Genomic DNA, 20504 nt, shown 5'->3' with positions numbered 1-20504 from the left:
ATATATATATATATATAAAAAGTTGTAAAGGATGATTATAACATAGTTCAAATTTAAGTAATTATAACTACTAAGATCAAAAATCTGTTATAACCAGATGATTCTGATGCCCATTCTCTATTACAACGAAGTTTTCTTAAGTATTGTTCTCCTAAAAATGTGTATCAAAGCCGGGTGTGGTGTTAATCCCAGCACTCAGGAGGCAGAGGCAGGCGGATCTCAAGGCCAGCCTGGTCTACATAGTGAGTTCCAGGCCAGCTGGGGCTAGAGGGAGACCCTGTCTCATAAAGACTGGAAAAAAAACAAAACAAAAACCCATCAACAACAAATTAAAAAATATAAAAATGTGTATCAAATCTTTGTGTTTACAAAAGCAGGCTTACGGGGCTCGAGAGAGCTCAGCAGAGACCCCAGTTCGAATCCCAGCACCTACATGGCAGCTAACAACTGTTCATAACTCCAGTTCCAGGGGATCTGACAGCCTCCTCTATCCTCTGAGGGCATTGCATGACACGGGTGCACTTACCTACATGCAAGCAATACATGCATATACATAAAAAAATAAAAAATATTAAAAAAAAAAAGCAGGCTTACAAAAATAAGCATTTTATCTCTTACTAAATGAGATATTTCAAACCTATGATTATATTCTTCCAAATAGGTTTTCCTACTGCGTAAATTATACAGTGATCATAGATCTTATCTTACTGGGCAAAATTTTAAATTTACAAATTTGGCCTGGCGTACAAAATTTTATTGGGCCTATGATCTTCAGTTGTCTAGATTAATAATTAACTAAACAATTGTGACTAATTATGACTCCCTCCAGCCTAAAGGAAAACACTTATACTTTTATATTTTTAAAGTCCTACTATATTTACAAGATGTTTAAATTTTTAGTGGGTTATTTCTCAGTGATGAAATGACTATGCTTGATCTGATAAGGACTTTAAGACAGGTTTAATATTAGGTCCTTGTGGTATAACTGTTTGCTCACACCCCCTACCTTAAACTATTTTGGGGTTATCTATCTTTAAAGTCTTCAAAGTTAAATAAGAGTACGTGTTTCTAGCCAGACATTTAACCCCAGCACTGGGGAGGCAGAGGCAGGTGGATCTCTGTGAGTTCAAGGACAGCCTGGTCTACGTAGGGACCTCCAGACCTGCTGAGGCTACAGGGAGACCCTGTCTCCGCCCCCCCCCCCAAAAGTACATGTCTCCTTTACCTATTGTCTTTGCTTCTTTAAAGCATGTTTTTTTGGGGGGGAGCTGAGCACCGAACCCAGGTCCTTGCACTTGCTAAGCAAGTGCTCTACCACTGAGCTAAATCCCCAACCATGTTTTCATTATTTTAACATTAAATATAATACTTCTATACTACATCTATGCTAAAACATCAGTGAGTTATACTTGTACGTCAAAACTTCAAATAAGTGTGAAAAGTTGAAATGTTACAGGTCCAAAGTCAACATTATCTTGGACTATCTTAACCTGTCTTTTGAGAAAGAGTCCCCCTGTAGCCCTAGCTGACCTAGAACTCAGTATGTAGACCAGGATGGCCTCAATCTCAGATCTGCCTGTCTCTGCCTCCCACATGCTGGGATTAAAGTATATGCCGCCACACTCAACTATCTTAGCTGTGTAAATAGCCAATATGATCTTCCTGTGTATGTAACATATTTGTGACCAAAACTCAAAAATGATTTAAACTTTTAAGAAAATTTTAACAGTCCTATTAAAACCTGTCTTTACTCTTTGATGCTATTCCTATAACCTCCTCTAAAATAAAACACTCAAATCTTACAGATAGTCTCTCCTTTGGTGTCTGTTCTATCATTCCCTTCTATTTACCCTGTACCCCCTCCTCAGAGGTGCATGGATCCTCAATCAGGCTGGGCGAGGTGGCACATGCCTTTAATCCCAGCATTTGGGAGGCAGAAGCAGGCAGCTGTGAGTTCAAGGCCAGCCTGGTCTACACAGCAAGTTACATGCCAGCTGGGGCTACAAGGAGACCTGTTTCAAAACAATTTTTTAAAAAAAATCACAAAAAATCTTCAATCAGTAATTCCAGCATTATAGTTTTAGCAGGGTTTCCGTAGTTGATTTCTGCTAGATGCTGTAAACATCAATTTGATGATGTTTACTATTTATCTGCTACTTGCACTCATTCAAAACCAAAGCACAGCTGTGGCCGATCATTCTACAGACTGTATAGAACACAAAAGATTTTTGACTATCTTGTGTTTTCTATGAGGTTTGCTTGGGAACTTACAAAGTCTCATAAAATTTACTAGCTATAGAATACTAAATTCTGCCCTGCTGTTGTTACTGGAAACCTTTCTAATGTTATTACAAGACACTGGGGCGTTTTTATGACTATTTCTGTCACACTTTTAGGTGGCCATAAACAAATGACTCTTCCTAACAATTATGTCAGAGTGGACAGAGAACTACAAATTTTTTTTTTCTGATCTTTGGATTAAAGAATTTATAATATTCTTTGAAAATACAAATTTTATTGTCAGTGAATGGTAAGTGATTAGGACTGTCCCAAAAGATTACTTGAAAATACTAGCAAATGCAATCATAGCACAATGTCTCACTCAGTACAGAGGCTGAATATGCTATTGGTTTTATTTTTATTTATTTATTTTTTTCTTTTTGGTCTTTTTGAGACAGGGTCTCCATGTAGCCCCAGCTGGCCTGGATTCGCTATGGAGACCAGGATCTCAGAGATCCGCCTGCTTCTGCCTCTCGAGTGCTGGGATTAAAGGCATGCGCCACCACACCCGGCCACTGTTGTTTTTTTTAAAAAACAGTACAGGGATCAAATCAAATCAGGGGTTCACACACTAGGCAAGTGCTCTATCACTGAGCTAAATCCACAGTCTCTGCAACAGTCTTAAAATAAAAACAAGCTATTTTTTTCACTGGTGTGGAAAACATTAATTTTTCTTTTTACCTTTTGATACAAGGTCTTTGCTCTGTCCCCAGGTTGATCTCTTACCTCCACCTCCCAACTGCTGGCATTGCAAGCTGCAGGAATGTGCCACCATGCCTTGCCATTAAATATTTGTATATGCTTTCATGGCTCTGAAGGTCTAACTTGTGGGAAAGGTCTAAACTTGTATGCATGTGTTTCTTTTCAGAGCCATCTGATCCAAACATGGAATAGAAACAAAGATGATTTAATGAGAAAAGATATAAATTTATTTGAGGAGAGGTTCAGTAATGCTAGAGTAAAAAGAAACTCCAAAGCAAACAGCAGTATCCCAGACTAACTTACTAACTAAAGAGAAGTCCTGTAGCCAAGGTAAATTCTGTAGGCATTACTCTTTATTTTGTAAGCTTGGGTTGGGTTCACTGGTAATTTAAATATTACCTGTGACAGTATATTGGTTTTTTCCCTTGTTTTAGCTTTGTTCTCCTCCCCGACCCCGTGTGTGTGTGTGTGTGTGTGTGTGTGTGTGTGTAATGTATGCATGTGTGGAAGTAGGAAGTTGGCTTACAAAAATAAGGTGGAAAGTTGGGTGTGGTAGTGCAGGTCATTAATCCCAGCACCTAGGAGGCAGAGGCAGGAGGATCTCCAGGCCAACCTGGCCTATATAGCAAGCTCTAGGCCAGCTGGGGCTACAGGGAGACTCTTGTCTCAAAAAAATAAAAAATAAAGATGTAGAGCGATTGAGGAAGACAACCAATGTACACATACAGGTAGACACACATACAGTGTTAAGGCCATTAAAGCCAAAGTCTGTGAAACTGCTTAAAGATGACAAAGAACCAGGTGTGGTGGCGCACGCCTTTAATCCCAGCACTCGGGAGGCAGAGGCAGGCGGATCTCTGTGAGTTCAAGGCCAGCCTGGTTGACATAGTGAGTTCCAGGACAGCTGGGGCTACAGGGAGACCCTGTCTCAAAAAAGACCAAAAAAAAAAAAAAAAAAAAAAAAAAAAAAAAAAGATGACAAAGGTTGAATGAGGTGTGAAAAGCAGCCAGTAGTTATACCAACAGTAATGTGTCAATGGTAATTCCTTCATGGCAGCAGCAGCTGTGTTATGGCTCTGTAGGTGTGTCCTTGTTTGGACACAAATATGTTCAGGTGAACTGTATTAGGAATTCATTTCAAATGGTTCAGAGACAAAACTACTTTGGGGCTGGTGATGGCTGAGTTGGTAAAAGTGTTTGCTGTGCAAAGCTGATGCTGAGTTCAATCCCTGGAACAAATAGGAGAGAACTGACTTCTGAAAGTTGTCCTTTGACCTCCTCCACATGTGTGTCATGGCATGCACATGCCCATACTCATACATACACAGGCAGGCGCCACCACACCTGGCCTTTAAAAATATTTAAACTTCATACTCCTTAACTCCTTTTAGTATTCTTCAGTTCACTTACCCATTAACTAAAACCTTAAGTACACATAGCGGCCTTCCTTCTCCAATGAAAGGCAAGTTTCTTATTCTTTTTTTTGGTCTTTTTGAGACAGGGTCTTCCTGAGGCCCCACCTGACCTGGAACTCCATATGTAGTTCAGGCTGGCCTTGAACTCACAGACATCCCTTCTCTGCCTAACAGGGATTAAAGGTGTGTGCCACCACACCCTGCTTGAAGCACAAGTTTCTTAAGGGCAGAGTCATTTTTGTTCACCCTATCTCAGTGACCAGTACAAAATGGCACTCTCTTGTTTTTTTCCACAAATTCATTCTCAGTCTTTTTGTTTCTTTTTCTTCTCTGCTGCTGCAGTATCAAACACAAGACCTAGTACATGCTCAACGGGTATTCTACCACTGAACTACCAGACCCTTCATTTGCAACTTAAGCAAATGAAATTTAAATGAAAATTAAATGAAATTTAAATTTAAGCACCAGACCCTTCATTTGCAATTAAAAAAGATTTTAGTTTTTATTTATGTGTATATATTCATGCCTGTGTGACTGTCATGTGTGTGCAGGTGCCTGTGGAGGCCAGAAGAGGGCACTGGATCTCTTAGAGCTGCAATTACAAGAGGTTATAAGAGGCCCAATATGTATGCTAGGCTAGGAACCAAACTCACAACAGCAAGTGTTCTTAACTACTGAGCCATCTCTCTAGCCCCTCATGTGGTCTTATGGTTCTAAATAAAATTAGCTTGCTCCTTTACCTTAAAAACAACAAGAATCCCCACACATTAATAACCCAGGAACCACACTTATAGATACCCACCCAAGGAAATCAAAATGTTATGTCTACACATAAATGTTCATAGTGGCAGTGTCCGTAATAGACAAGAACTGGAAATATTGCAAATGTCTATCTTCTACCACATCCATTCAGTGAATTACTATTTGATGACCAAAAGGAACAAACTACTGGTGCTGGTAAAGTGGATGAATTACAAAAACATTTTAAATGAAAACTATAGCAGATACAGAAATGTACATCTTGGTATTCCATTTTTATGAAAATTCTAGAATATACACAACAGAAAGATCAGGGTTGAGGTAGGGGCTTCAGGAGAATTTATGACAAATTACAAGAGGCAATTTTTTCAAATGATGCTTATGATCTAAAATGGATTGTGGTGATGGTTGAATGATCATAAATTACTAGAAATCACTGAACTGAGCACTTAGAATTTTATGGTAGTTATTATAGAATTGTTTTAAAAGAAAAGATAGGGGCTAGAAATAGCTCAGTTGCTAAAGTGCTTGCTATGCAAGCACGAGGACCTGAGTTTGATCCCCAGCACCCATGCAAAAAGCCAGGTGTAGTGGTACATGCCTGGAATCCCAGCTCTGGGGAGATGGAGATGGGGATCCCTGGGGTTTGCTGACCAGTAAATCTAGCCTAACTGACAAATCCCAGGTCTCAATGAGACACTCTGTTTCAAAAACAAGGTGGGAAGGGCTAAGGAGATGGTTGTTGGTAAAATGCTTGCCATGCAAGCATGAGGACCTGAATTCAGACCTCCAGCACCCAGGTAAAAACCAGGACAGGGTGGGGCAGGTTTGTAAACCCAGGGATGCAGCAAGCAGAGAATAACTTGGTAACCTAGGGCTCTACCTGGTTTGAGCTATACATACCTCTCTTCTAATAATGCACATGGTGGCCTCTGAGACTTAACCTGCAGGACTATGCACACATACCCCTCTCTGTACAATATACCTAACAACCTGTTATCCAACCTAGGACACCCCCCCCCACTTGCCTTGAGCTGGATGACCCCACTCTGAACAACAGAGTAAGTTTCACCTCCCTTATTATTTTATCAAATTTGGACAGCTTCAATTCAAACACATTCCCAATGTATCCAGGTGAAAGGAAGAGCACCAATCTAGCCTGCATGCCTAATAAAGCAAAACTATGTCCCAAGTGAACTTTTAGAATTCTTTATTTACCATTTTTGCCTATGCATAATTAAGTGTGGATATGATTAAAATCAGAGGCATTATGAGAAGTGTCATGCACAGTGACCAAAGGCCTACATAATACAAGACTGTCAATCAAAACAGAGAACTGTCTGTGCTATGCCCCTTAGCAACCAAACTCCTCCTTCTTTTGAACCCAATAAAAGGAAGCCCCAAACAATAATTGGGGCCTTTGGGTATAGTCACTCATGTGGCCTGGTGCTCTCTTACAGCATAACCTAACCTCTTCTACTGCTTTGCTTTATAAATAAAGTATTCTTGCTACTTTTACAATCTGTGTGGTCTTTTATTTCATTCTTGAATAAGAGCTCAAGAACCTTGAAACACCAGCCCAGAACTTGACCATCAGTTAATACCAGTTCTGGGGAGTTACAGACACCTGGAGCTCAATGCCCACCCAGCGTAGTTGAATTGATGAGTTCCAGGGTCAATGAGACTCAGTCTTAAAAAAATATGAAGAGGGCTGGCAGGTAAAAGCACTTGATGTTCAAGCCTGCCAAACTAAGTTCAATCCCTGGAACTCACATAAAGGTTGAAGAGAACTGACTCCTAATTCTGAAAGTTTTCCTGTGACCTACATACACAATGAATTTTTAAAAATTCTTTAAAATAAGATTGAGCTTGTGGGGCATGGTGCCTTGCATCTTTAATCCCAGCTCACAGGAGGCAGAGGCAGGTGGCTCTCTTGAGATCAAGGCCAGCTTGGTTTACATAGCAAGTTCCAGGGCAGCTGGGGATACAGGGAGACTCTATCTCAAAAAAGACTAAAATAAATAACATGGAGACTGATTAAGACAGTCAACACTGACATTTGATCTCCACACAGGCAAGCACAAATGCATACACACCTGCATGCACATATGACACACATAAATACATACAAAAAAAAAAAAAACCACAAGGTGGACAACTCCTGAGGACTGACACCCGAGTTTGACCTCTGGCCTCCACAAAGATGCATACTCTCCCCCCCACACACACAAAGAAAAGGTAGAAGGCTAGAGACAGACTCCTTTTGCTTACTGTTTGGCTGACATTTTTTAAAAAATCAGTGTAGTCAGTATAAAGAGGTGAGTGAGGTTTCATCTTTTAAGGGAGATACGAGTATTTTAAAAAATATTTTATTTACTATTTTTATTTTATGTGTATGCATGCATGGCCTGCATGTAGGTAAGTGCACCGGTGCCATGCAATGCCCGCAGAGGACAGAAGAGACTGTAGGATCCCCTGGAAGTGGAGTTATGGACAGTTGTTAGCTGCCATGTGGGTGCTGGGATCGAACCTGGGCCTTCTGCAAGAACAGTCAGTGTTCTTAACTGCTGTGCTATCTCTCCAGCCCCGATAGGAGTAGTTTTAAAAGAACTTGTTAACTCACAAGTTTAAAAACAACAACAACAACAACAACAACAACAAAAAAAAAAACCTGGGGCTACAGAGATGTCTCAGCAGTCAAGAACACTGGTTGTTCTTGCAGAAGACCTGGGTTCAAATCCCAGCACCCACATGGGAGCTAACAACTGTCCATAACTCCAGTTCCAGGGGATCTGGCAGCCTCTTCTACTGTGGGCATTGCACAACCCTGATGCACTTACCTACATGCAGGCAATACATGAATACACACAAAATAAAAATTATAAATAAATTATTAAAAAACAAAAACTGCAAAATAAAGGATCATGATCTTGAAAAGAAGCTGCAGTCTCTGAATTTGGCCCCTTGGAAAACTCATGTATCAGTCACACCTCCAGCACCTGGGCTTGAAGATGGAAACTTGTCAACAGCAAGTATTTTGTTCACTGCTATGACAAACTTTAAAGGGTTTATGGGGCTGGAGAAATGTCTCAGCAATTAAGAGCACTTGCTGCTCTTGCAGAGGAACTGAACTGGGTTTAATTATCAGTACCTACATAGCAAATCAAAATCATCTTTAACTCCAGTTCCAGGAAAAACACTATAGGCAGTTGGGAAGAAGGCTCAGTGAACAGTGTTTGTCACACAAACAAGAGGACCTGAATTCAGATCCCCAATACCCTATGCTGGGCACAGCAGCACATAATCCCAGCACTGGGGAGGGGGAGAAAGGCAGATTCCTAGGGCTTGATGGTCAGCCAGTCTAGCCAACTTGGTGAGCTCCAGGCTCAGTGAGAAACCCTGTCTTAAAAAAAATAAGTGAACAGCAGTGAGGAAGATGTCTAATACTGACCTTTGGCCTCCACATATACACATACATATGTGCGTATAAATCTGCATGCACGCCTATAGTCCCAGCACTTGGGAGGCAGAGGCAGGCAGATCTCTGTGAGTTCAAGGCCAGCCTGGTCTACATAGTGAGTTCCAGGGACAGCTGGGGCTATAGGGAGACCCTGTCTCAAAGATCAAAAAATAAAATAAACAGATAAATAAATCTGCATGCACATGTACGCAAGCAAGTACATGTATGTGTGCGCACACTCCACTACAAGCTAGAGGACCAAATACTTAAAAAAAAAAAAAAAAAAAGAAAAAAGCCAGGCGTGGTGGCACATGCCTGTAGTCCTAGCACTTGGGAGGCAGAGGCAGGCAGATCTCTGTGAGTTCAAGGCCAGCCTGGTCTACATAGTGAGTTCCAGGACAGCTGGGGCTACAGGGAGACCCTGTCTCAAAAAGGCAAAAAAAAAAAAAAAAAGCATGTAGCAGGTACTCCAGATTCAAACTATAACTGCTCTTAATTAACATAGCAAATCTAAGTGATACAGTTTAAAGTTCTCTAAAAGATCTTGGGGCTGGAAAAATGGCTCAGCAGTTAAGAGCACTGACTGCTCTTACAGAGGACCTGGGTTCAATTCCCAGCACCCATGTGGTGGCTATGAACCGTCCTTAACTCCAGTTCTAGGGGGAATCCAAAACCTCCGAGGCATTGCACAACACAGGAACACTCACTTACATGCAGGCAAAACACTCATACACATAAAATAAAAATAATAAGGGGCTGGAGAGATGGCTTAGTGGTTAAGAGCACTGATTGCTCTTGCAGAGGACCCGGGTTTGCTTCCCAGCACTCACATGGCGGCTACGAACCATCCTTAACTCCAGTTCCAGGGGAATCCGAAGCCCTCTTCTGACCTCCGCAGCAAGGCCCTGCATGACACGGGTGCACTCACATACATGCAGGCAATACACTCATATATTAAAAAAAAAAAAAAAAAAAGAAAAAAAAACTAAAGAAAATATATAAAAATAAATAAATAAAAGACAACAACAAAAGATCCTTAATGACTAAGAAGAAACTTAATTTTCATGGCTATGATCATTTCATTTCTTAAGAATGATTTTTTTTGATGTGCAGTAGCAAGGGGTTTGTTGGCAATCAAACCCAGGGCCTCAAATATATTGGGCAAGTGTTCCACCAGTGAGCTACATCCCAAACCCTTAGAATTATTATTTTCTTTTTTGAGAGAGGATCTATGTAGCCTTGGACTCAGATCCATCTGCCTTTGCCTCCAGAGTGCTGGAACTAAAGATATGTGTGATACCATGCTCAGCTTAAAATTATACATTTAATCTTTTATTACATTAATTTTTTTTTTAGTCTTTTTTTTTTTTTTTTGAGACAGGGTCTCCCTGTAGCCCCAGCTGTCCCAGAACTCACTATGTAGACCAGACTGGCCTTCAACTCACAGAGATCTGCCTGCCTCTGCCTCCGACGTGCTGGGACTACAGGCGGGCGCCACCCCTCCCGGCTTACATTAATTTTTTAAATTGGGGTGGCACATGTGCCATGGCACATGTGTAGAGGACAACTTGTGCCAATCTGTTCTCTCCTTCCACTGTGTGGGTCCTAGGGATTGAAATGAGGTCATCAGGCTTGGCAGCAAGCACCTTTACCCATGGAGCCATTGTGTTGGCCCATAGAATGATTCTTAAATAGAAGGAATAATCACGATATGACTCCAAATTTTAAAAATGTTAAGGGACACATGTAAAAAAACAAAAACCCCACAACAAATATAATCTGTTACTACTGGAACTTAAACAGGATTGTACATAAAGCATTTTTAGTTTCCAGTTGCCCAAATACAAACTAACAAGCTACCAATGAAAGCTATTTAAAATTAAGTATCTTTTAGGCCAGGCATGGTGGCGCACTTTAGCCCCAGCACTCTGAAGGCAGAGGCAGGCAGATCTCTGAGTTCAAGGCCAGCTTGGTCTACACAGTGAATTCCAGGCCAGCTGGGGCTATAGGGAGACCCTTCACAAGCAAGTACATATACTATGTGCATGTGTACCCCACTACCAAACCAACTTAAAAAAACACTTAAAAAAAAAAAGCATGTGGAACAACACTCCAGATTCAAGCTATAACAGCTCTTAATTAAAAAAAAAAAAATTAAGTGATTTTTAAAGTTATTTCAGAACTGTTTGTGGGTTAAGTGCCAGGAAAAAAAAATAAAGGAAGTTCATAAGAAGGAACTCAAAGCCATCACCCTGACCAGGCCTTTGTTACCATATCTTCAAAACATTCCACTCAACCAGGCTTCCTAGACCATGAGCTAAATCCTTTAAGGCTATATATTTTGTTCAATGGTGCACACATTGAACATCACCTAACACCCATTCTATCTGTTGAATTAATCAGAAAGTAAGAAGCCCAGATAAAGTTAAATACTCTGTCCAGAATGTTCTCCTAAGTGTTTTTGGGGAGAGTTGAATGGGGTCTCCTTGTAGCCCCAGCTGGCCTGGAACTCATTATGTAGACCAGGTTAGCTTTGAGCACAGAGCTCCACCTGCCTCTGCTTCCCCAGAGCTGGAACTGAAGGCATATGGCACTATGCCCAGATTCTCTTAAGTGTTTTTACCTCTGCAGAGAGAACACACCATGTTACACAGTAACTTATTTCCTTATCTCTTTGCCCCAACATAACAGTACAACATTCTTGAGGAAGGCAGGGAAGATGGCTTACTACGCCTGGCACAAAAGATCTTTAACTGAAATCAAAGAATGAATGTGAATTGCCCAAGATTAAACAACTAGAACTTGACACACAATATCTGGTATTTTCCTATCTATACATGCTGCTTTACATTCCAAAAAAGCTATTCCCAGAGATTAAGGTCAGCAAAGAGCCATGTCTTGCCAGACCGTTTTAGTTCAAAGGAGTAATAAATGGAACACTAACCAGATGAGGTTAATCTTGTCAACATGACCCAATTTAGAATTACTATGGAAACAAATCTCTGGCCATATCTGAGAGATTATCTTGATTAGGTTAACTGAAGTGTGAAGACTCACTCTAAATGTGGGTGGTACTATTTCATGGACTAAAAAGAAGGTAGCAAGTTAAGCACAAGAAATTACTTCTCTCTGCTTCCTGATTGGACTCAATGCAACCAGCCGCCTCCTGTTCCTGCTGCCATACTTCTTTGACATGAACTGTATGCCAAAATAAACCCTCCCTAAAATTGCTTCTTGGCGGGTATTGTCATAGCGATAGAAAAGTAGGTAGTGCAGTAGAAAGTTTACATCACTGTATTTCCATTTTACGGAGCTTGCCCTAAGACTGCTAATCCAAGAGGGACTTTTTGGCACGGATCTATCCTGGGTTTTTTGTTTGTTTTGTTTTTAAAGACAAGGTCTCCCTTTAGCTCCAGTTGGCCTGGAACTCACTATGTAGACCAGGCTGGCCTCAATGTCACAGAGATTTACCTGCCCCTGCCTCCCAAGTGCTGGAATTAAAGGCGTGTACTACCACACCCTACTCCTGTTCAAGTCTTAATACTTTTAAAGCAATTGAATCCTTTCCTTATCCTGCTCACCCTGATAAGCATGTTTGTGAAGGTGATAGACAACAAGAAAATGAAAACAAGGAAAAAAGGAGAGAAATGAGGAATAGAAGATCATGGAAAGGAAAATACAAGGATGCTTCAATAAAGAAGAGATTTTTTTCATGGGGTAAAGCTTGAAGGCTCTCAGAGGAGGCTGTTTGAAAAACCAGACAGAGCAAGCACAATCCTTTCATTTTTTGTTGATGAAACAGGAACTTATAAATTTGTTGAGATTCTTGTAGCTTTCTCCTCCAGTGGTTCTGTTCAGCACATTTCAGAAAGCCCACCCTTTGCCTTGCATAGTGTGGACCATTTCAAAGCTCAGGGAAACAGAGGCAACAAACCTACTAATGCTTCTAGATATCACAGCATGGAAACCAGAGTGAAAGGAAAAGTAAAGCAAAAGGGGACAAACAACATTCTAGAGTTCAACAGCAGAGTAAGATGGAGAGAAAGCTAATGTTTGTTAAATATTTTTGTGTCTGTGGGTCAGAGGAAGGTGCTTTCCATCTTGTTTGAAGTGCAGCCTTTTGTTTCTGTGCTGCATACTCCAGGCTAGCTGGTCTTTCAAGGAGTCTCCTGCCTTCAGCTCCCACCCTGCTATAGGACTGCTGTGCTTACAAACACATGGTCTCATGCCCAGCCTTTACATGGCATGGTGAATTGAATGAGAATGTCCCCCAATAGGCTCCATGTATTTGAATATTTTATTCCCAGTTGATGGCGCTGTTTTGAGAGGTTTTAGGAGGTGCAGCCTTGCTGGAGGAAATACATCACTGGGGTTTGAGAGTTTTGAGAATTCATAGGTCTTGCTGGATTTCCAGTAGCTCTCTGCTTCCTGTGCCTGCTTAAAGATGTGATCGCTCAGCTTTCTACTCTGGCCATGCGTCCTCCACCATTATGGACTCTAATCCCTCAGGACCCGTAAGCCAATGAACTCTTCCTTCTATAAGTTGCCTGTTCATAGTATTTTACCACAGCAACAGAAAAGTAACTAATACACAGAGGTTTCAGGGACTGAACTCAGGTCATCAGTCTAGTACAGTAAGTGCTTTCACGCACGGAGTCATCAAAACACCTTGGCTGTTTTTACTTTTTTTTCCCCCTCAACTGTATTTCAATTAGTACTGTAACGTGAGCAAGGTTGGGAATTACACGTTTGCTGGGAAAACTCAATTGGATGCTTTTTATAAGAATCTTTATAATACCTGAGAACTAAAAATACTGAAAACACTCAAATTCATGTGTAATAGTGTTCCCGGTAGAGCTAACTACCAGGAGTACATTATGAGGGATGCTAGACACATTACATTTCTGCTGTTCATGTAAGCTGATCTCCTTATATATTTAGGTTCTAAAAAGGATCTAAGATTCATTAGTTTAACAACTAAATCTAAGTTTCTGAATCCAAAGCTGAGTGTGCTGGCACACCCTGTAATCCTAGCACTAGGGCCAGAGGATCAGGAGACCATGGAGAGTCAGTGGCTAGCCTAGGTTACAAGAGACCAGGTCTAAACACAAAAACAAAAGCAATGATAACAACAAAAATCAAAGGATGAAGGGAGTACTTGAATAAACCCCAACACACCCCCAATCCCGCCCCCCACAACCCACATAGCTCTGCCTATCCCAGCCTCCTCCCAAAGCGGTCCTGAACTCTAGCCATCCCAGTTTGGTTTTTCTGACTCCATGTGCTGCTTTCACACTGCTGTGCCTTTGCATGCATTACCACCTAGAAAGTTTTTCTCTTTTCTTCTGTTTTGTTTTTTTGAGACAGGGTCTCACTGTATAGCCCTGGCTGACGTGGAACTCGCCATGATCAGGCTGGCCTCAAACTCAGATATTTACCTGCCTCTGCCTCCTGAGTGCTGGGATTAAGGGCATGTGCTATCATGCCTGACTCTTAAAAAGCATTTTATTCTTTTTAAAAATTATTTTAATTTTATGTGTATGAGTGCACTGCCTGCATGTAGGTAAGTGGACCCATATCACGCAATGCCTTTGGAGGTCAGAAGAGGATGCTAGTTCCCCTGGAACTGGAGTTACAGAGTTGTTAGCTGCCATGTAGGTGCTGGGACTCAAACCCAGGTCCTCTGCAAGGGCAGCCAGTGCTCTCTAGGCCCCCCAAAAAAGAATTTTTAAAGGTAAAAATATACTATACATTAACACCAAGGTAAAAAGTCTGTAAGGCCTTGTGCCGGGTGTGGCTGTGCATGCCTTTAATCCCAGCACTCGGGAGGCAGAGGCAGGCAGATCTCTGTTGAGTTCAAGCCCAGCCTAGTCTACACAGTGAGTTCCAGGACAGCTGGGGCTACAGGGAGACCCTGTCTCAAAAAGACCAAAAAAAAAAAAAAAAAAAAAAAAGTCTGTAAGGCCTTATGAAAACAGCCCCTATTACCCAGCAATTCAAGCACTTCTCCCATATAGCACTGACATAGTCTGTATTACTGCCCAACTACATCCTCTATGAAGATAACTAGCATGAAGGAACCACTTGCTTGTTAAACATTTTTTGAGCAAATGACTTTATGGAAAGTTTTAAGTAAGGCTAAAATGTGATACAAGGAAAAGACATAACTTTCAGTTACTGAAGCCATGACTTTCTCAATCCCTCCCTCCCTCCCCATGGTTTTTCGGTGCTGCAGATGAAATCTGGGAATGCTAAGCAAGCACTACCACTGAGCTTACACTCCAGCACTTCTAATCTTGTGTCACTCAAGAGTCAGGACAGGCTGCTTTGTCATGTCATTTTTGGGGGTGTGTGTGTGCTGGGAATGCAACTTAGAACTTCACTTGTGCTAGGCAAGCCCTCTACCACTGCTATAGTCCCAGCTACTGCCATGCCATTTTCTAGCTATATCCTTGAAAAAGCTACCTAAATGCTCTCAAGTTTTCTCATTGAAAAGAAAAGCCAGGCGTGGTGGCATAGGCCTTTTGTCCCAGCATTATGGAGATAGAAGTCAAGGCCAGCCTAGTCCACAAAGCGAGACCCTGACTCCAAAAAAAAAGGAAAAAGAAAAAAAAAAAAAGCTAACCACCTTTGCATTGTGCTCAAGGAGAATATTTAATGCATGCTTCTTTTTTAAAAATTAAACAGGAAGTACAGAATAAACATTTTAATCACAAAATCTTATAAGGACAAAACATTGTACTATCAGAAACTATCAGGAAAATGAACACAATAAAAGTTTGATTGGAATAATCTTTTTATTTTTTTTTAAAGTGGAGGGTCAAATACAAATATAATAGCTTGGTCTCAGTTGCATTCTTTCTGCTCTCTGCTTTATTTATTTATTTATTTGTTTATTTATTTATCTCTTCGAGACTGAGTCTCCCTGTAGCCCCAGCTGTCCTGAAATTTACAAGGTAGTCCAGGCTGGCCTTGAACTCACAGAGATCCACCTGCCTCTGTCCCTGGAGTGCTGGGATTAAAGGTGTGTGCCACCATGCCCAGCTGCAGTATTTATTTTTAATTTATTATTTTCATTTATATGTATGAGTGTATTGCCTTCATATGAGTAAGTGCACAAGTGTCAGGCAAAGCCCATAGAAGTCAGGGATTCCCCTGAAACTGAAGTTACAGACAGTGTTAGCCTCATGTTGGTGCTAGGAATTGAACCCAGGTCCTCTGTAAGAGCAGCCAGTGTTCTTAACCACTGAGCCATCTCTCCAGCTGCCCCACCCCTTTAAAAAAATTTTAATATGTATATGAGTAATTTGCCTCAATGTATGTGCATCCATGTCATGCAATGCTGCAGAGGTCAGAAGAATGAATCAGATTCCCCTGGAACTGGAGTTATGGATGGTTGTTAGCCACCATGCAGGTGCTGGGAACCGAACCCGGGTCCTTTACAAGAGCAGCCAGTGTTCTTAACTGCTGAACCATCTCCCCAGCCTCTCTCGGCAGTATTTAATATCAATCCTTTAATGACCACATGTCCTTGGGCTCCTCTGATAACATGCACTCTTTCTTCTCTGGTCTCTCCCATCACAGTTCTTGTCTTCTTCCTTAACATGCATTCCACTGACACCTAGGGGCAGGTATCCCTTTGCATCAGTTCTCTGATTTTTCTCTCATCAATTTACCAAGTTTCCATCAGCCTGGCCTTCAATTAAGTACCCCAACCCTGTCAGATCTAGAAACAATATTTCAAATTTACCCTATCCAGGGCTGGAGATGGTTCTGTGGCTTAAGAGCACTTGATGCTCTTACAGAGGACCCCAGTTCAGTTCCCAGCACCACATGGGAGTAGCTCACAACTGCCTATAAAACTCCAGCTTCAGGGGATCCAATGCCCTCTTCTGATCTCCGTGGGTACCCCTACATACACACACACACACACACACACACACAGAGAGAGAGAGAGAGAGAGAGGGAGGAAGGGAGGGAGGAGGGAGGGAGGGAGGGAGAGGGAGAGAGAGAAACTAATCTTTATTTAAAAAAGCTAAACTTATCTGAAACATTCATCAATCGGACAATAGATATCCTCTTCCTCATTCCTGCCATTCTTCTACACGTCACCAGGTCTTGGCCTTCTTCACAGTGATGCTTTTATTCCTCCCATTTTATCTCAGTGGTTCTGTTTCTTCTATTTTTTAAGACTTTTTTATTTTACATGCATGAATGTTTTGCCTGCATGTATGGCACTGATCCCCTGGAACTGGAGATTAGTTGTGAGATGCCATGTGAATGCTAGGAACTGAACTTGAGTCCTCTGCAAGAGCAACCAGTGTTCTTAACCACTAAGCGCATCTCTCCAGCTCCTCTCAGTGGTCCTTAACTATAATGAACCTCTCTGAAAAAAAATCTATGTAATACTAAGGATTATACACCAAAGAGATGACCATATATACTTGCAATTTTACCAAACCAATGACCCCCCCCCAAAGAAGAATCTTGCTCTGCAGGGCAGGGCAACGCACGCTTTTAATCCCAGCACTTAGGAGGCAGAGGCAGGCGGATCTATGTGAGTTCAAGGTCAGCCTGGCCCGTGTTGTGAGTTCCAGAAGCTACAGGGTGCTGCTCAAAATTTTAACTGTCACTCACTGTACACATATTTTCATCTCCAGCTCCTGCTCCCTTGTTACAAATGTCAAGATGCTTTCTGTATAGCCACGAATGGCCTACAAACTAAACTGACAGAGAAAAATCACTATTTCTCCCTGGCAAATCTGTCTGCCTACTGCATCCCTTCTCTTGGATTATAGCATCAACACTAAGCCTTGTCTCCTACTTCAGAAATCTTCAAATCTAAATCACATCTTTCCTGATTTCTTCTTACCTTGTAAGTCACATTGCTTTTGGTTCTGTCCATACTTGTCTTTAGTAATTCTTCCTACCACTTCCCACAAGAGTTCCTTTGATTTTTCTCTATTCAAGGTTCCTCACCTCCACAGACACAGAATTAGTGCACAGGTGTGGATGTATCTTCACTAAAATTAAAAACATGACCATGATCGTCTAACACATCAATGCTTTCCCAATGAACAAATAAACAATCAAATTCCCCTTGCCATTAGAATCTTCTATAGATTTCCACCTAAGTACTTTTCCTTTTTTTAAATATTTTATTTTATGTGTGTGCATTGCCTGCATGTAGCGAAGCACACCCATGTCGTGCAATGCCTGCAGAGGACAAAAGAGACTGTCAGATCCCCTGGAACTGGAGTTACTGGACAGTTGTTAGCTGCCATATGGGTGCTGGGATTCGAATGTGGGTCTTCTGCAATAACAGTGTTCTTAAATGCTGAGCCATCTCTCCAGCCCCACCTAAGTACCTTTCTAGGATTAGATTCCACAGCTCAAGCTGTCACTTGCTCTTATTATCTGCCTATAAAAATCACACCCACTCCTTTTTTTGTTTGTTTTTGTTTTTTTTGAAGCAGGGTCTCCCGGTAGCCCCAGCTGTCCTGGAACTCACTATGTAGACCAGGCTGTGCTTGAACTCAAGAGATCCACCTGCCTCTGCCTCCCAAGTCCTACAGGCGTGCGCCACCATGCCCAGCTAAAAACCACACCCACTCTTAAAGGCCCAACTTACACCCGTCTTTTTATCTTCCACATAATATTAGGAAAGAGACTTAAATAAAATAGGCACAATTCCCAATGAACTGCTTTTGGAAAAAAAAAAAAAAGGGAGGGGGGACAATCCTGCTAAAGAATAGATGAAAATCCTTAAATCCCTCAGAAAGCATTAAGTTTTTAAAGATCACTAATTAACATTTAAACCATTTTAAACATTTAATCAACACTGATCTAATGCTAATAACCTACAATTAAGATTCAATAAATAATAAAATGTTATCAACCTGGAGATAAAAGGCTACAAAGCTGGACCCAGGATGCAAATTTCTATTATATTTGCATTATTCTTAAAATTATAACTTGGATTTATAAGAGGACTTTGGACCACAAAGAGAGACTTCAAAGGTCAACTAACTCTAATAATCCACTTTATCAGAGGAGGAAAAAAAAATTTCAACTGACAAGTCCTAAAGTTTTTGGCCCCTATTTAAAATAAGCTAATTTTTAAAATAAATCAGAATATGAAGGGCAATCCTGAATATCTCATAACAAGATCGCTGACATGTTTATCAGCAGGTGCCAAGAGCAGAAAGATGTGTGGAAACAGATGTGATGTGGAAGGACTTTTTCTCCATTGTTTGTTCAGGTCTTTCTTTTAATACTGACCTAATTTAATCTCTCTTTTGGCCCCCAGGCCTGTGAGTTCACATAAATTTTCAGTTGTACACTATGAAGCATCCTTCTCCTAAAGAAAATATTCATGATTCAATTAAGTCTTTTTAAAAGAATGTTAATTATTCCATTTAGGTAAGACACTTGGTAAAACACATCTTTCCTTGCATTTCTAAATTTATGGCCATTCAAATTTGAATGCATTTCTGAAATAGACTTGTTCATCCCTAAAATATGCTAAAGTCCTGAAATTATTACTAACATCAAGGAAGAGTGTGGAATGACTGAAAAGCTTCAGCATTTGAAACAGGATCTGCCCATAATCAAAGCCTGGCTCTAGTTCTACGACCTTGGGAAGTGACTTCCTCCAGTACCTTATCTGAAAGAGGCTATCTTTTCTTTCCAGTAGCACAGTACCTAAACACCAGCCATTCAATAAATGAGTTCGATGCATTCAGCATGAAAGACACACAATTTTAGGGGTAAGAGAATCTACTTCCACAAGTCTTCACCAGTACAAGACACTACAGCTAGCTTGTTATAAAAACAATACCGTCATCATCATTCCAAACAATTCTGAGGGATCTGGATCAAGATAAGAGATACTGTCAGTGATTGTGCAAGAATTCCATTAAGCGTGTGTGCGTGTGTGTGTGTGTGTGTGTGTGCGCGCGCGCGCGCGCGCATATACATACATGAATGAGAGAGACCACTTAAAACATTAATGGGGAAAGTCCACAGTAATCGGGCGTCCAACGCCTGGATACATTTATACTGTTAAGAGAGCTCTCTTGGGATAAGGAAGGGCGAATTTTAAGTCAAATTAGGCCCAACTCCAAATACATCTTTAATAACTCCAAGAGCGATGCTGGCTTATCCTTCCTGAAACGCAATCTACGTTATTTAAATCCATTTTAAAACTTCAAGACTGAAATATCCTACAACCAACACTGGTGTCACTAATGCTTTTTAGAAAACCTGCACAGAAAAGCACCATCAGCTCCACCGGAGATATTTAATAAAAGCTGTTCACGTACACAGAAGCGAGTGAGAATATACTTTGGTGTTCTGCACACCAGCGGAGGAGAACGGAACGGCTTTCAAAACCACGGCCGCCGCCGCCACCACCAAGGACAAGCATTTGATGGAATTCTTGGTTTTACCATCGTCAAGAAGGCGGCTATGTTACTAAATGAGGGGGACATGGTGCACTTCCGTTCCCTTCCCAAGAGAGCTGCCTCGAAAGTACGCGCTGGAGACCGCGTCCAGGAGTACCCGAGTGCCCCTCCAACAGCAAGCGAGGGTCGGCTCAGAAAGCACCCCCGCAACACCTAAACCTCCACCGGCTCGGGGACCCCGCCCCAGGGCGTGCGGGCCAAGAAGCCTGGGGTCCGGGTCGCCGGCGAGCGCGAGGCCGAGGCGCGGGAGAGGCCGCAGCTGCGTCCGGGACAGCCGCAGGCAGGGGTAGGGGTGACCGGGTGAGGCCGGGCCTGAGAGCGGGCGCGGACACTCACCACACCATGCCGTAGGCGCCCTCGCCGATGTACGAGAGGTTGGTGTAGCGCGGCCCCACGTCGAACACCTGCCCGCGGACCATCTCC

At 41.7% G+C, this 20504-nt stretch overlaps 1 protein-coding gene across 1 annotated transcript in view; it reads right to left on the bottom strand.

Moving 5' to 3' along the window:
• Window positions 1-20504, bottom strand: part of Mapk1 (mitogen-activated protein kinase 1) — a 104767-nt gene extending 84263 nt beyond the window's left edge. Inside the window, exon 1 of the mRNA XM_008842204.1 lies at window positions 20418-20504. Coding sequence (XP_008840426.1) covers window positions 20418-20500 — 83 coding nt within the window. The 5' untranslated portion in view covers window positions 20501-20504. The remainder of the gene's footprint in view (window positions 1-20417) is intronic.

Source organism: Nannospalax galili, unplaced genomic scaffold, assembly GCF_000622305.1.
Source record: "Nannospalax galili isolate Female #2095 unplaced genomic scaffold, S.galili_v1.0 scaffold321, whole genome shotgun sequence".
NCBI classification, from domain to species: domain Eukaryota; kingdom Metazoa; phylum Chordata; class Mammalia; order Rodentia; family Spalacidae; genus Nannospalax; species Nannospalax galili.
Note: the sequence above shows the minus strand (reverse complement) of the source record. Positions and strands in the feature narration are given on the sequence as shown.